The sequence below is a fragment of the Chinchilla lanigera genome, unplaced genomic scaffold (assembly GCF_000276665.1).
Source record: "Chinchilla lanigera isolate Chin_1 unplaced genomic scaffold, ChiLan1.0 scaffold00035, whole genome shotgun sequence".
Classification (NCBI taxonomy): Eukaryota; Metazoa; Chordata; class Mammalia; order Rodentia; family Chinchillidae; genus Chinchilla; species Chinchilla lanigera.
Window position 1 is genome coordinate 18,011,813 of NW_004955436.1, and position 15,512 is coordinate 18,027,324.

General features: G+C 35.7%; 1 protein-coding gene across 2 annotated transcripts in view; it reads right to left on the reverse strand.

The window, feature by feature from the left end:
- Positions 1 to 5,377: 5,377 nt before the first annotated feature.
- Positions 5,378 to 15,512, reverse strand: part of Vta1 (vesicle (multivesicular body) trafficking 1) — a 55,096-nt gene continuing 44,961 nt past the window's right edge. For both annotated transcript variants that reach the window (XM_005389255.2, XM_013516679.1), the window contains exon 8: positions 5,378 to 7,568. In XM_005389255.2, coding sequence (XP_005389312.1) covers positions 7,423 to 7,568 — 146 coding nt within the window. In that variant the 3' untranslated portion in view covers positions 5,378 to 7,422. The remainder of the gene's footprint in view (positions 7,569 to 15,512) is intronic.

Here is a 15,512-nt window from a genome sequence, read left to right on the forward strand (position 1 = left end):
ATGGCTTTATGAGGTATGGAAATATCTATGGTTTCTGTTGGTGACAGAGTCACAGAAACTGCTAATATTACTGTGGAATTTATTGTTTAAATTCACTATAGAAAAGGCTAAATGTCACTTAAGAGAATAAAAAAATTTAAAGTGTTTTTTTCTCCAGTATCAGAGACCTTCTTTTCATGTTAAGAACTTCTGCTCTGAGAAAACAGCAAGAAATTAAACACTGACATTGCCCTGACAATGGCAAGAATACAGAATGTTCCATTCAAGGCATACACATTTTCTTGGACAGGAAGTCAGTGAGTTCCATAAGCCCAGAAAATTCAAATATCTTCAACGTCTACTTTCTGCACAAAGCCTTTGTGGACATTTTTTAAAAGACAAAGTGGTATGTAAAGCTTTGTTCTTTTCTCATAAATTGGGCATTTGATCATACATCGCTTCTGGGGGATGAGTGTCTCTTTATGTATATGCCTCTTACTGCCCTGATGAGGCTGGAAGTGATGTGTATTTTTCATCTGTGGAGTTTTGAGGACATTTTGAGATAATAATGAGGCAAGATTTATGAATTATGAAGTAACTAATTAAAGATCAAGAATGGACTTCCATAAATATTTTGGTAACAGTGGCAAATGTCTAAAATATGCTTCGTTAGTTAAATGTCTTTTTTGACGTAGTTTTCTGAATGAAATACACAAAAAAAATCCTTGGTCTAAAAATCAGAGGTGTCATCCTTTTCTTCTTTTCGAGCAGCTTTGATATCCTAAGCCAGCAGCTACACCTCCCCTGGGTCTCAGTTCCACCCTGTGTAAAATGGAAAGCTTGGGTTAGATAATCTCTAAACCCTACCCATCTTTAAGAGTTTATGACTCAGAGTTTAGGTCACCTTCACTGATGCTGATAAAAAGTTTTCATTAGGATTTATTTTCAGGTTCCCAGGTTTATTCAACATCTCCAAATAGTTCAAGAATTAAATTGCATAGACACTAAAAAATAATGAGAAGGTAACTTGTGACTATATCAAACACACCTCTTCTAAGAGATGGTACTTCCCTTTTTGTCAAAAACTTCATTTGGAGTGATGCGTTATCTTCAAGTCTGGTCAGGAAAGATGGAGGTGGGCTGGGGATGAGGTGGTTGGGAAGTTTTTAAGGAAAGAGTGCTGTGAACTTTTCAACTTTCTCATAAGAACTGTAGCACATTGATGACTCAGCCCAAGCACTCTGAACACAGGGCCATAGCAACAATAACCACAAGTGATTCAGAGCAGGACTTGGTGACATTTTCTGGACATTGTTGAGACTGAATTGAGCCTTTTTTGTTTTTTTTTTTTTTGGTCTTTTTGAGACAGGGTCTTGCTATGCAGTTCAGGCTGACCTTGAGATTACTTTGTAGCCCAGGCTGGTCTTGAACTCCCAGCAATCCTCCTGCCTCAGCCTCCTGAGGAGGATTATAGGTGTGAGCCACCACACCCAGCCTGAGCCTTTACTTTTGTCTTAGAATATTTTACCCCTTAACTTGCTTCTCATTTCTTCTGCGACCTTACTCTCCTTCGGGCCTGTCCAGTCAGACCCTGAACCTTCAGTCCAAGATTGGGTTCACCACAGGGAACCCAACGGTGAACCTAATTCCCTGTGATGAACTCAAATGGACACAGTGATGTAAAACACAGAACAGGGGATATGAAGATTACTAGGACTGGAGCTGATACAAAGTTGGGATCTTCAGGTTCAGTTTCAGAGCCACGTGTTCAGCTTCAGGAAGAAAAAACGTACAAGAAGGGATTTAGACTTGAATTTATCTACTCTACCTTTTTTGCTCTTTGCTTCTCTTCATGTCTGCGAATGTATCTTTCCATTTCTAAATGCTCAATATTTGTATTTATTGATATATGCAGACAGGACAGCTATGACGTACAGAACATGCACTACAGGAATGCCACGGTCTGAATGGCTGTGTCTGTCCAAAACTTATATATTGCAAATGAACCCCCAAGGCAGTCGTACTAAGAGGCAGGCCTTTTGGGAGGTGATTAGGACTAGTGTCCTTATAAAAGAGGACTGAGGGAGGTGGTCTGCGCATTGAGGATACAGCAAGGGAATGGGCCTTACCAGGACACTGAATTTGGTGACACCTTAATCTTAAAGCACTCAGCCTTCAGAGCTGTGAGCAATACATTTTTATTGTTTATAAATGTGTAACACACTTTGATTGGGAAGCTTGTTTGAATTATGATAGGGTGATATGTTGAACTTTAGAAGTCCAATTAGTATAACATGAAAAAAAGGAGTAATTTTTTCTGAAGTTCACTCACTGATCTACTGGATGGCTATATAAAGAGCCTAGTGAGATTGCTGCTGATCTCCGTGCGACAATGATATACTTGCTGTTAGATCTGTGTTAGGACCTAGATGGCTATTCTGCTTCAGTTGCAAAAAGGAATGTGCCTTCCTAGAACTCTATTTTCCCTGTTATGCTTCCCTTTCATCTTACTACCCATATCACTATATTGGATTCCAGGTGATTCTCAAGATACAAAACAAACACCAAAATCCCAATGAAATGTCCTGCTGCAGGTTCCAATTTTGGGCCAGAAAGTTTTTTTCATCAGAAATGTATTTTCTTTATGGCATCCAAACAATGCCTTCAGTTGTTTAGCTGTGCACACTTGTGTATCTACATAGACAAAGTGAAGCAGCAAAGACCTCTAATGAAACAGAGTGCCCTTGTGTTATGGAACATAGTGGTCTGCAATTCCAAACTCCTTAAACAAAGCTTGCAGAACTGAAATAGTTTGAGCACCTACGGTCTCGGTTTGGCAGATTAAAGGTTATTAGAAATGTCCTGACCTTTGCAGGCCATTCTGTGGAGTATCCAGTATGGCAGGAAGGGTGGGAATATAAATATGTACACACACACACACATATATACATATATAAATATGATACTAATTTTAACAGATGAGATCAGGGTTGAAAATTATTCTTTGCTTTTTGTTCCATATGGCTTAAGTTATTTTCAAAAGGATTAGTGTATGATACATATATATATATATATATTCTGACACACATATTTATACACATATGTAAACATATTTAGCAAGCTCTTAGCTATTCTACCTGCAGTGCTGAGATCTTTCTCGTAAATGGTACCAAAATGAATGAACTAGTCTGACAGCTTTTGCTATACTGACCTACAATAATTTCTTTTTCAAGTCTGATGTTCTGGCAGGATATTACTTTAAGGATCAGGGAATATTTATAAACAGTATCTTAGTATTGAAAAAGGATCAGTTAAGTATATATGTTCAAGTAGCATTTATATCATCATCACACACTGTATGTTTACCTTTAAATTCAGTATAAAAAAAGGCAGATATGCTATTTATTTTCAATCTTCACACAGGAAGAAATAAAATCTTCAATCAATGAAAACAGGGTCAGTGGATCACATTCATGCTATCCTGCATTGAAGTCACCTCAAAAGGTGAAAAGAAGAAACTAATTGTATAAACAAAACAAAAAATGGTTTTATTCGGGGTCCTACAGACTGCATGAGTCTAGTACTAGTCTTTCTTAATTGTTTTATCCACTCTTGATAGTACTGAGATGGAAATTAGAACCTATTTCCCTTGTGACTGCTGAGGGCAACCTGAGAATTTAAAAAATCTTAAAATGCTTGAGACCGGAAGTGTTTTATATTTTAGACATTTTTTAAGATTTAAGAATTGTTGTCTTAATCTGAAAATCCAAACTCCGAAATGCTCCAAAATCCAAACTTTTTGAGTGTTACGTTGATGCCCCCAATTCTTGTGATCATTTTGGATTCACTGACAATTTTGTGATTTCGGGCCGTTTTGGGCTTTAAGATTAGGGATGTTCAACCCATATTAGTTTTTGTTTCATACTGCTATTACAGTGTAAGTTTCTTTAGAAAGGGTAACATAAACTTTTAATGTTTATACAGAAATCTCAAATTCTCTAAGTACCGGCTGGATACAAATTGTACTATTAACACCTGAGGACATTAATTCAAGGCCAGCAATGAAAACTTGATTATTTTTTCGGGGGGAGGGTGTGATCTAGACGTCTTCAAACCTATATGGATGTGCTAACCAGGGGAACAATTCCTGCCTCTAACTCCAATTGAGAAGGGACTTGATGCGTTATCTCTGACAATCACGCAGACAGACCTTTATCTAATTTTCTCTTCCTCTTGTCAGGAACACTGCTATCAGTCTTACTTTGGACAGACGCAGAATCTGGCAACTCTCCCAGTTGGGACTAGTGACTACTCATTCCTTCCAGGCTTTCCGGCTAAAATCTGGGGAGTCACTCTTCATTCCTCTGTCCATACCTCATATCCTATTTACAGAAATCATGTGGCTTTACCGAAAGAAGAGAAAAAGCCAGAAACCTATCACATCTCACGCCCTGCACGGCTACCAGCAGCCTCACTTTCACATCTCATCTTAATTACTGCAATATTCTTAACTGGCCTGCTAGTCCGAACCTCCTCCTCCATAATGACCTCCTGCCTAGGAAGCCAATGTGATTCCTTTAAAAGTCCTGAGGCTGTTCCTCACATCTTTTCGTTGCTCGCTTATTCAAGCTCTTTGCAAAAAGCCTGTATTATTCCAGGCCTTTAGCTCCCCCACCTGCCTTTGTCCCACTTACACCCGGACTTGATTTCTATCTCCCTCTGCCAGAAACGCTCTTTCCCCGCGCACCTGCATGGCTATGAACAGCCTTTTGCTATCGTACCTACCCTCTTTAAATAGGCACCTGTTTACATACACCTAAGAATCTCCTGCTCTGTGCTCTAGTTTTCTCAATAATGTTTATTATGATCCAATACAGAGTTCTGTAAGTGTGCTCCCTTGAGCTTTCTAACAGGTTCTGATGCTGACGGTAGTGCTCCAAGGACATCTTTGGGAACCAGTTTCAGGGTAACCTCTCCTCCCAGACTCTCAATCTTTTTGACCTGGGTAAGGTTTACCCCACTCAAACTTCAGGGACCAATTGGTGTCTCTGAAAACTCAAAAAGCTGGGTCCCTAGTTTCTGATTGAGGAGGACTGGCTTGGGGCCTGAGACGTGCACTCCTCATAATCACCTTTCGAGATCCACTGGTCAAATACATGTGATACACTTTTAGTCCATATGCCCATTTCTTCTCCATTAGCATGTAAACTGGACGAGGCTGAGATTTTCTTTGTTTGCTTTGTTTTCTGCCGCTTCTTATAAAGAACAATACTACGCCCATAGTAGCTGCTCAATGAACACAGGCTGAAGAAATGAAAATGACTTATCCTAGTGTCACATCAGAAAGTGTACCTTAATTTTATAGCCAGATTTTATATGAAGAAATACAAGTACAAAGTTAAAAAACATTATATAGTTTAGTCCCCTCATGCAAGAAAGCATTTTTAAGCATTGGGCTACAAAGACAACTGGGATTTCCTGGTATTGGGGAAATAATTTGTACCCATTTACATTAATCATTAGAGCATTAAACTTAACAACAGTAAACAGTTATAGAATACTACCATGTGTTAATAAATACCTCACGTGTGGCATCGCATTTAATTCTCATAATAAACTATGAGTGGCTAGCGGTGTCACTTCTACTTTACAGAAAGGACTCTGCTACGTTACATAGCCCACTTGGCAGTGGATTCTCATGGTTACTACACTGTCTCCTCCCTCGATGTGCCTGCTCAGTAGTGAGCCAACAGGAAGGTTATGAAACAGGAGGTAATGGTTTAGTGTACAGACATGTTAAGGTCTGAAGTAAAATCTGTGGAACTATATTTAACTCTTTCAGAAAAATCACCCTAGCCAGCTTCCAATTATGATGATGTTCTACAGAGCTGTATCAGAGCACTGTGTTCCCAGACGCAAATGCTGGACTCTATACCTGTTTATACATCTTGTGGAAGATCTGAGAACATTTTTCAGGAGGTATGTTTTTGGGTATTTTTTGTGATAATTTAGAATTGTTCATTCAACCAACATTCATTCTATCAAACCTTGCGCACCATATTTATGCAAAGAATAATTAACACAAATGGTGATGAGTTAGTGATTCACTTTTTTTTCAACTAGGCAATTGGAATAGGTATTATTATATTTCTTTTTGAAGGGCAAGATAATAAATGTTTTAAGCTTGCAAGCCACACAACTCTAAGTTGTGCAAAACAACCAGTCAAAACATAAATGAACGGGTATGGTTTTGTTCCAGTAAAATCTTATACTACAGGTGAACCGTCCATGGGCCACAGCTCGCTGACACCTAAAAGATTTTAATCCAAGGGCCATAAGCAAAAGGAAACACATAAGCTTCAAGTAAATTTGTCAAATTCACCTTAAAAACTGTTCCTTACTACAGAAACATTTGTATTCCTATAACTGAACATAAACATGTTTAAAAAGGACAATTCTGCCATGCAAATCAAAACAGACATTTGGCTTTATAATAAGGTTGAGCTAATGAAAAGACTCTTTGTATTTATTTTCTACACAGCACAAATGCAGGTGATACAGTAAGTCTATAATCCCCCACAAAACTTATAAACTTAGTAACTGAGAATCTGAAGTCCTATAATCTTCGGCATCATTCCATCTATATACTCTGTCGAACCCATTCCACAGCAGCTGAGGAAAATCTTAACTTGAAGCACCAAGTTCCCAGGCATTACTATAACTGATTTTTCATTTTCATATACATGCAGTCAAACTGCCATCGAAGCAAAGGCCAATTCCTTTTACGCTTCAGTGGATAAAGGGAATCAAGTAAGGAAACCAACGTCATTCTTGAGTCTAAATGTGACTCTACTGCTTGACCTCATTTTTATTTCTTTTCATAGTTTTAAATTTGTGACACAGTTATATCTAATATGAATACAAATTAAGGGTTCTGACATAATGTCTTTTGGATTCATCTAACATTTTCAGATATTCACATTTATTTTGTGAAGTTTGAGGAAAACAAAAACATGATCTCTAGAATATTCTGGCAATCTTTATTAAAAGTTAAATTTAGAGTTTTATAGCAAAGTAATGTGGTTTGTTCAAATAGTATAGATTTTTAGAAAATCCCCTAATGTACCTGAATTAACAAGCTTATTCCCACTATAATTTTATAGTGGTGTGTTTTCATTTTTGAAGTAGGGTTCAATGGACGTTTTTAAAGAATCTTGCTAACATCAGTCCTATAGACTCAGAGATCATGGAATCCACTAAACCGACAATGAAAACTGGCTGAGGCTGCTGCTAAACGCTTCAGTAGGAATCAGACACAGATTTCATTGTCACATTGAATGGAACTAAAGTCCCCCTTAAAACTGTGCTCCTGATAGGCCGATGACAGAGTAACGGACGTTAGCTCCTTCTGCCAAAAATACACGAATCTCCTGTACAAAGGGTTCATTCTCTGCCTGTTGTCAGCAACTTGAGGGCCTTCTGTAGATTCTGTACGGCTGTGATCACATCTTCATACTGCAAAGCACTGCCCGCATATTTGCAGTATTTCTGAGCTCTAGCAAAGTCCTCTGGAGTTAGACGGACATCCCCTAGAAGAAAGAGATTAAGATTTTATTAGATTACAAAAGTTGTTTGTAGCTTATATAAGTGGTTCCCTTTGAAATCAAAGAAATTATTTATTGTTATGTAAAAATAAAATTTTTTCAATCTTGCTCATTTTGGTAATTTTCTCCTTCTTTTCAATATTTAATGATGAATATAAACCAGTTATGGCAACATAAAATAACTTATACAAGTAAGATTTTCCTACAAGAAGCAGTAACTTAGATGTTTCTATGTTTTAGCAAATTAACTGCAAAAAAGTAGTTTGTTTGAAAACAGAGCTTTGAAATTTAGGCTAAAAGCACTGAGCTGCTCTTTTCATGGAACAATACACACAGACTAAACCATCCCACCCTCACTGGAGCTAGAATATACAGGAAATACGATCCTCAATAAGAAAGGTAAGTAACATACTTTGTGTAGAAAACACAGCATTTAACATTTTCAGAATGAAAATATTTTACATTTTTGTTCAATCCAAATAAAATTCTTGCAGTTTCTAAATTTTTTTTTTATCATTCAAATACAAACATGAAAACAACGATAATTTACAAATTATTTGCTAAAAATTATTTCTGGCAAGTTTTCTAGTTAAACATATGACAGAGCCCACCTAAATACTTTGGTGAAAAACACACTAAAATATATTGAGTCTAATACATGAATATATTTGAATATGTATTTCTAAAGACAAGCTCAAAAGCTGACAGTGTGTTTACTGAAACACCCCTTTCTGTGGAAATTTTTAGGAGAACTGTAGCGAGTATTTCCTGATTAGAAGGCTAGAGGCACACAGTGTAATAAGCTGATGACTAACTTCAATTCTGTTTTATAAGGCTGAACTGAGAATGACTTTTTAAAGTTGTTTTTAATTTCTGCCATCAGTAGATATAGTATAAAGTGAAATCTTTGATAGTACATTGATAAACGGTAGCAACTCCAGGTAAGCTGATACTAAATTCTAAACAATGTTACTATCTTCTCAAATTTTCAAAAAGAATACTGACACAATGTGTGTACTTCTAAAGCTGTTATCTCAGGGCCAGGTACCTGTCCTGGCTCAGCTCAGTAACTTTACATGAAAATGCTGTCCATACTTTCAATGACTCCTACATTTTAAAATAAAGTTCACCCAGAATTAAACAATTAAATTTCAGATTTTAAGAAAATACACTGACAAATTTATACTCTAGTGTAGGGTGTGACATATAGGGACTCTTCAAATACCTAGTGAATATTGTTAAAAATTATATTAAAATTTGTTTTTTACTACTATGAATCAGATTACACATTCCAAAAGAAACTATTTTAATTCTTTTGAATTTTGGTCTTGCTTTTTAAAAACCAAGAATACAATCATCAATTAGTAAACTGTAATTAAATAATAAAAACCAAAAGCAGTTTCTCCACAATTCTTTCAGTATTTTATTCTGATATTTGTTACCCATTAAATCTAAAAAGGAGCTATGCTTCAGTTCTGTTTACAATTCAGACAGGCTCATGTCAGTTTATGGTTTTTCTTTTCCTTGAACTAATACCCACTTTAGAGACTGGATATGTACCAGGTAGGTCAATAAGACACTTTGGAAAATTTAGTTTAACACTGTTCAGTCTATGCTGAATATTCCACCCTTTTATCACTGAATATTCTACCCTTTTATCTCAGGGAAATCTTTTAAATACATAAAGGCATCCGTCCAAAATTTACTGAACTTGTTGGAAGAAAGTACTAACGTTCACACTAATCTTATTTTTACAGCATTCGCCTTAGCACTGTTTGATGACATCTATTTATTTATTAATAAGATAAAATGTTATAATGAAAAGGAGTGTTACTTTTTATAAACTAATGACAAAACTATTTTAAAACAAATGCTGCAATTTAACAAAATAATCTCAGTATTTAGAAAATGTGAATGAAATAGTTTAAGTGAAAAATATTGATATATCAAGCTTCTACACATACATAACAACTTCTGTAACTTGTACATAGAAGGCAGTATCCACATGTAATAACCAAGCTGTGGGGTTAGATGCAAACTGTAATTGAAAGACACACAGAGATGTTAAATTTCTTTTCAACACTCATTTCAAAGAACTTAAAAAGCCATGTCAAGTGGTTACTTTTGTAACACACCAGGCTTTCCTTCATTTAACAAATATAGACAACAAATCCTTAATAATGAAATGGATTAAAATTTTAAATTCAAGAAAAAAATCTGTCACCTAATTATGATCCCTTTAAAGTACCATTTACATCACTTCATAGTATCAGTAAGAGTAGAAGAACACAACAAAATTTCACTATGCCTGCTAAATACTTTTCAGATATTTATGATTCAAAAAACGTTCAGGCAAGTCATTATTGATACTTAAATACTATACAGATATATGAAAAGGTAAAGTAAAGACTGCTTCAAATAGCTACCTTTCTAATTCCATTCTTCTAAAACTGGCCACAAGTTTTATTACAAAAATAACTAATGCACAGTAGGATTAACACATACATACCACAGTCTACATTAGGATTCACTCTCGGTTTTGTGTATTCTATGAGTTTGGAAAAATTCATGACAGAATCTACCATAAGAGCAGCACACAGAATTGTTTCACTGTTGTAAATTCCTCGGTGCACCATCATATTCCTCCTGCCATTTCTGCCCCAAACCTGACAACTACGAATCTTTTCAGTGTCTCCAGAATGTCAGAGTTGGAATTGTGTAGCATGCAGCTTTACAGCTTGGTTTAACTTAGTCATGTAAATTTAGTTTCCTCTATGTCTTGACAGCTCATTTGTTTTCAGCATGAATAATATTCTTTCATCTAGATACACCATAGTTTGTCCACTCATCAATAAATGACATCTTAGTCACTTTCTAAGTTTTGACAATTCTGAACAATGCCACTATGAACATCGTGTGTAGGATTCTGTGTGCACTTATGTTTTCACCGTCTTTGGGTAAAATGAAGAATCATGGTGCAGGACTGGACAGCATGGATACGCTTAGTTTTCTAAGAAACTGTCCAAGTATCTTCCAGAATGTTCAAACCATTTTGATTCCACACCATTAATGAATGAGAGTTCCTGTTGTTTCAAACCTTCCGCAGCAGTTGGTAGTGTTAATGTTCCGGACCTTGGTGATTCTAATGGGTATGTGGTGGATTCTCGTCGTTTTTCTAAGCTGCATTTGCCTGGTGACACATGGACATGGAGCATCGTTCCATACGCGTACTTGCTATTCATGTTCTTTGCGTCTGCTAAAGTCTTTTGGCCATTTACAAACAGGACTGTGCTCCTAGTGTTGATAGTTCCTTGTATATTTCAGACAGCGGTTCTTTACCAGAGAAGTCTTTTGCATGTTTTCTCATCTGTAGCACATCTCTACATTCTCTTGACAGTGACTTTTGCTGGGCAGAAAATTTTAATAAATTGATAAGCTCACATCTTTGTCTTCCAGTTCCATTCATTTTAAAGCAAATGACTCAATTTCATTCTTCCTTATGCACTCATCAGATGATAAATACCTAGAATGATTCTACCTTAGTCATTGTGAGTAGCTCCACAACAAAATCTATAATTTGAAATTAAAAGCACAATATCATCGTGTTTGTGCTTATATAAACAGTAATACATCATATATTGGCAACCCACAAAATGAAATATTAGGTGTAAATCTAGTAAAATATGCACAGAATCTATACAAGTAAAATGACAAAACTCTGATGAAAGAAACCAAAGAGAAAGTAAATGGAGAAATATTCCATGCTTTTCATAGATAGGCTGTCAGTTCTTTCTAATATGATCTACTGATTCCAATCAAGATCCCAGTATGTAACTCTGTGCTCATCAACAAAGTAACTGTAAAGTTTGTGTGGAGTGGCAAAAGACCCATGGTAGTCAACTCCATTTAAGGATGAGAACAAAGTTGGAAGCCTGACCCTCCAGAGAACAAAGTTGGAAAACTGACCCTCCAGACTGAAGACATCCTATAAATCTACACTAATCAGGATGATATGGTATTACCAAAAGTAAAGACAAATAGATCATTGGAACAGAATAGGAAACCCACAAACCACAGATCTTTAACAGAGAAGCAAAGGTAACAATAGGTAAAAACAATACTTGTTTCAACAAATGGTGCTGGAAATTACAATTACAAAAAAAAAAAAAAAGAAAGAACCTAGACATAGACCTTGTATCTTTTTCACATTTAACTCAAAGTGGGTCACATGACAAACATAAAATGCAAAACGGTAAAACTCTTAAAAGTTATAATAAACCAATAGGCATTAGTAATACAATTATCCTAGCTATCCTGTGCATACATATACATATTTTTTTCTCTTCCTTCTTTCCAATGTTATTTTTCTTTTTCATTACTTGTTACTGTTCTGATTGTTTGATCAATCTTACATTCTTATGTCTGGTGGAATGAGCAACTTTGTCCAAGATAACAGTATGTAATGCACCAACCATTGCTAATTCCTATCATTTTGTTTTGAGGTCATGCCATGTTTTTGTTGTTTTTGTGTTGTTTTGTTAGTTTTTTTTTTATCTTTTAGAGAAAAAAAAGCTATTATAGGCAAAACTAGATGACCTTCAGTTTGGTGGTAAAGTTTTACATGTATTGTTATCAGCAATCTATGAAAGAAAGAACTGATAATTTCAAATTATACACGTATCTCTTTCATACGCTCATTTAATTTCCTTTGAATATATACGAAGAAGTAGGATAGCTGAATTCTGTTTTAGATCTATTTTTAGCGTTTTGAGGAACCTCTACTTTCTTTTCCATAATCATTATAGAAATATACCAAGATTTCCTCCTTCATTATACCTTCATACCATTCTAACTAGAGTGAGATGCAATCTCATTGCAGTTTTGATCTGCATTTCTCTGATGACTAATAATATTGAGCATTTTTTCATGTGCTTGTTGGCAATTCTGTATTTCTTTTGAAAACTGTATTTATATCAGCTGCCCATTTTTAACTGAATACATATTATTTTTTAGTTCCTTACATATTCTGGGTATGAATGAACCTTTTGTCAGGTGAGCAGTCAGTAAGTATTTTCCCCGTTCTGTGGATTATTTCTTTACTGTGCTGTTTCCTTTGATGTGCGCTAGCTTCTTTTGTTTATATTTCTATTTCCTGTGCTTCTGGAGTCCTATTAAAAAACCAGGGCTACACTAATGTCTTGAAGTGTTTTCCTTATGTCTTCTCCCAGGAGATTCAGAGCATCAGGTCTTACATTTAAATCTGATTCATTTTGAGTTGAGTTTTGGACAGACTGAGAGGTGGGGGTGAAATTTCAGTCTTCTGCATATGGATGTACAGCTTCTGCAGAACTGTTTATGGAACAGGCCGTCCTTGCTCCTATGTATGTTTCTGGCACCTTTGTTGAGAACTGGTTGCCTGTTGACACGTGAGTTTATTTCTACATAGGATCTATGCCATTCCATTCCATTCCTTTATGATTCTTTTTTAAAGCAGTACTACACTGTTTCTATTATTACTGTCTTCGAGTATGTCTTGAAATCAGGTCTCATAATGCCTTCAGCTTTGTTCTATTTGTTTAAGACTGCTCTGGCTATTCAGAATCTTTTGAGTTGGAATATGAATTTTGAGATTACTGTTTCTAGCTATGTGAAGAACATTTTTGGTATTCTGATAGGGACTGCACTGAATCTGTAAATCATTTTGAGTAATAATGGGTATTTTAATTATTCTTCTATTCCATGATCATGGGAAGTTTTAAAATTTTTTGGTATATTCAATTTTTTAATCAGTGTTCTAGTTACTTCAGTTTTAAAATTTATTCTTCTCCTAACTTTCTATGTCAAAATCGTAGGTAACTAATTTTCATAGATTTTCCTTTTCTAATATGTGCATTCCCTCTACGCAACGCTTCTGTGGCATCCCCCAAGTTTGTTAAGTTCTGTTTTCATGTAGTTCAAAGTATTTTTAAATTTGTTTGAAATTTCTCATTGGCCAGAAATTTTTTTAGAAGCATGCTACTGACTTCCTAAGGATTCTGGAACTCTGTAGGTTAATATTCTGTAAATGATTTTCTATTAAATTCTTCTGCATTCTCAGTGCAGATAGATCATGATTTTAAGTTTTAAAAAAATGTTTTAGGTATGTTTTATAGCCCAGAATGTAGTCTATAGATTTTCCTATGCATTCACACACACACACCTCCATACACACACACAAAGACAGTTTTGTGTCTCATTTTTTTCTAAACAGTGTTATACTATATCTAATGTTTTTCATTTTGCCCTTCTGCTTAGTGTATCCAGACAATCTTTTTACATGAGAAGTACTATATTCTTTTTAAATATGTGTACATATTATTACATAGTAGGGACAGAATATAATGTATATTTAAATCATTTTTTAGTGCTATTACAACAATTCCAAAACAAATATCTTTAGAAATACCCTGTACTCGTGAAGTATATCTTTATGAGAGATTCTTATAGGTCAAAGAGCTGGGTTGAAAAGTAGAAGCATTTGCAATTTTAATAGTGACAGTATCACTAAACGAAGCCTTATCAACTAATGCTCCCATCAACAGGATGCAAGAGTCATGCCTCACATCTTTATTAACACTGTAGATTACCATTTTTGTACAGTATTTTTGCATTTACTCATATAAAACCAAACTGACTTTGATTTGTGATTTCCTTGATTATAGTAATAATTATTACTATTCTTTTCTTTTTGAGACAGGGTTCCCTATGAGGTTCAGGCTGGGCTTGAACTCCCTTTGTAGCCCAGGCTGGCCTCAAACTGAAGCGATCCTCCTGCCTCAGCCTCCCAAATGCTGGGATTACAGTACAGGCGTGCACCAACAGGCCCGGCCTCCTTGATTATTATTAAGCTTGTGAATCTTTCATCTATTCACACTGCATATTTACATTATGTTTCTATTCTCACTCATTTTTTCTGCTGAGTTAAGTTCTCCTTATTCACTTATAGGAGTTTTTATGTACACTTTGAACATTAATTCTTCATTATTTAAAAATGAAATTTTACCCCACGTCTTTTAGCTGCATTTTTACAATACAATGGGGGAGAGAAGATCTTTTGCTTTATGGAATTTATTACATTTGTCAAGACAAAAACCAACTCACACAAGAACTGAGCTGGATAGCTGATGTAACTTTTTTTTACCTAATAGCTAATTGTTTTAACATTATTTCTAAATATATACTCTTGCTACAGTGATGCAAGTACTGCTTTTATCATTAACTTAATTCCCATACTGTGTGGCTGTGACCTGATTTCTGGATTTCTTATTCTGCTTCACTGATCTGTTCGTGTATTTCTCTTTCAGATATTTCCGTGTTAGGTTGTACGTAGAGTGTATTCAGACAGAATCCGTGTATCTATAGGCGGAAATCCTGAAACTAAGCTTACCAGAGGCATACTGCATAAGTTGGGCAGGCCATGTCTCTGTCTATGACAGATAAACATCTTTCACTACGTTCCTGGGTAATGTGCCGAGTTTAGTACAGGTTCCTTACCTATTTTTACCACCATAACGCTGTTTCCCTATGAAACATCCAAATGCTCTTTGAATTTTCTCAGGATTTAAAGTGCCTAAGTTCTTAATTTTCGTTCTCACAATTCATTTCATTTTGGCAAGACGGGGAAAAGTTGAAACCACTAAGATGATACAGCAGTACAAAGTAACATCTATAAAACTGAAAAGCAAAAGCAGAGGAGATAGAACAGAAAAGCTGCAAAGGGAGAACTGATACATTTCTAGAAAGGAAGAAATCCAGCGGAAGGAAATACATGCTTTGAGATAAACATGGAAAAAAAGCTCAACTCAGAAGCACAATTCAGTCCAGGAGAGGGTATCTTCAGAGAAAGCTCAGAAAGGGTGGAGGCATAGAAAGAGGAGCATGGGGATCTTT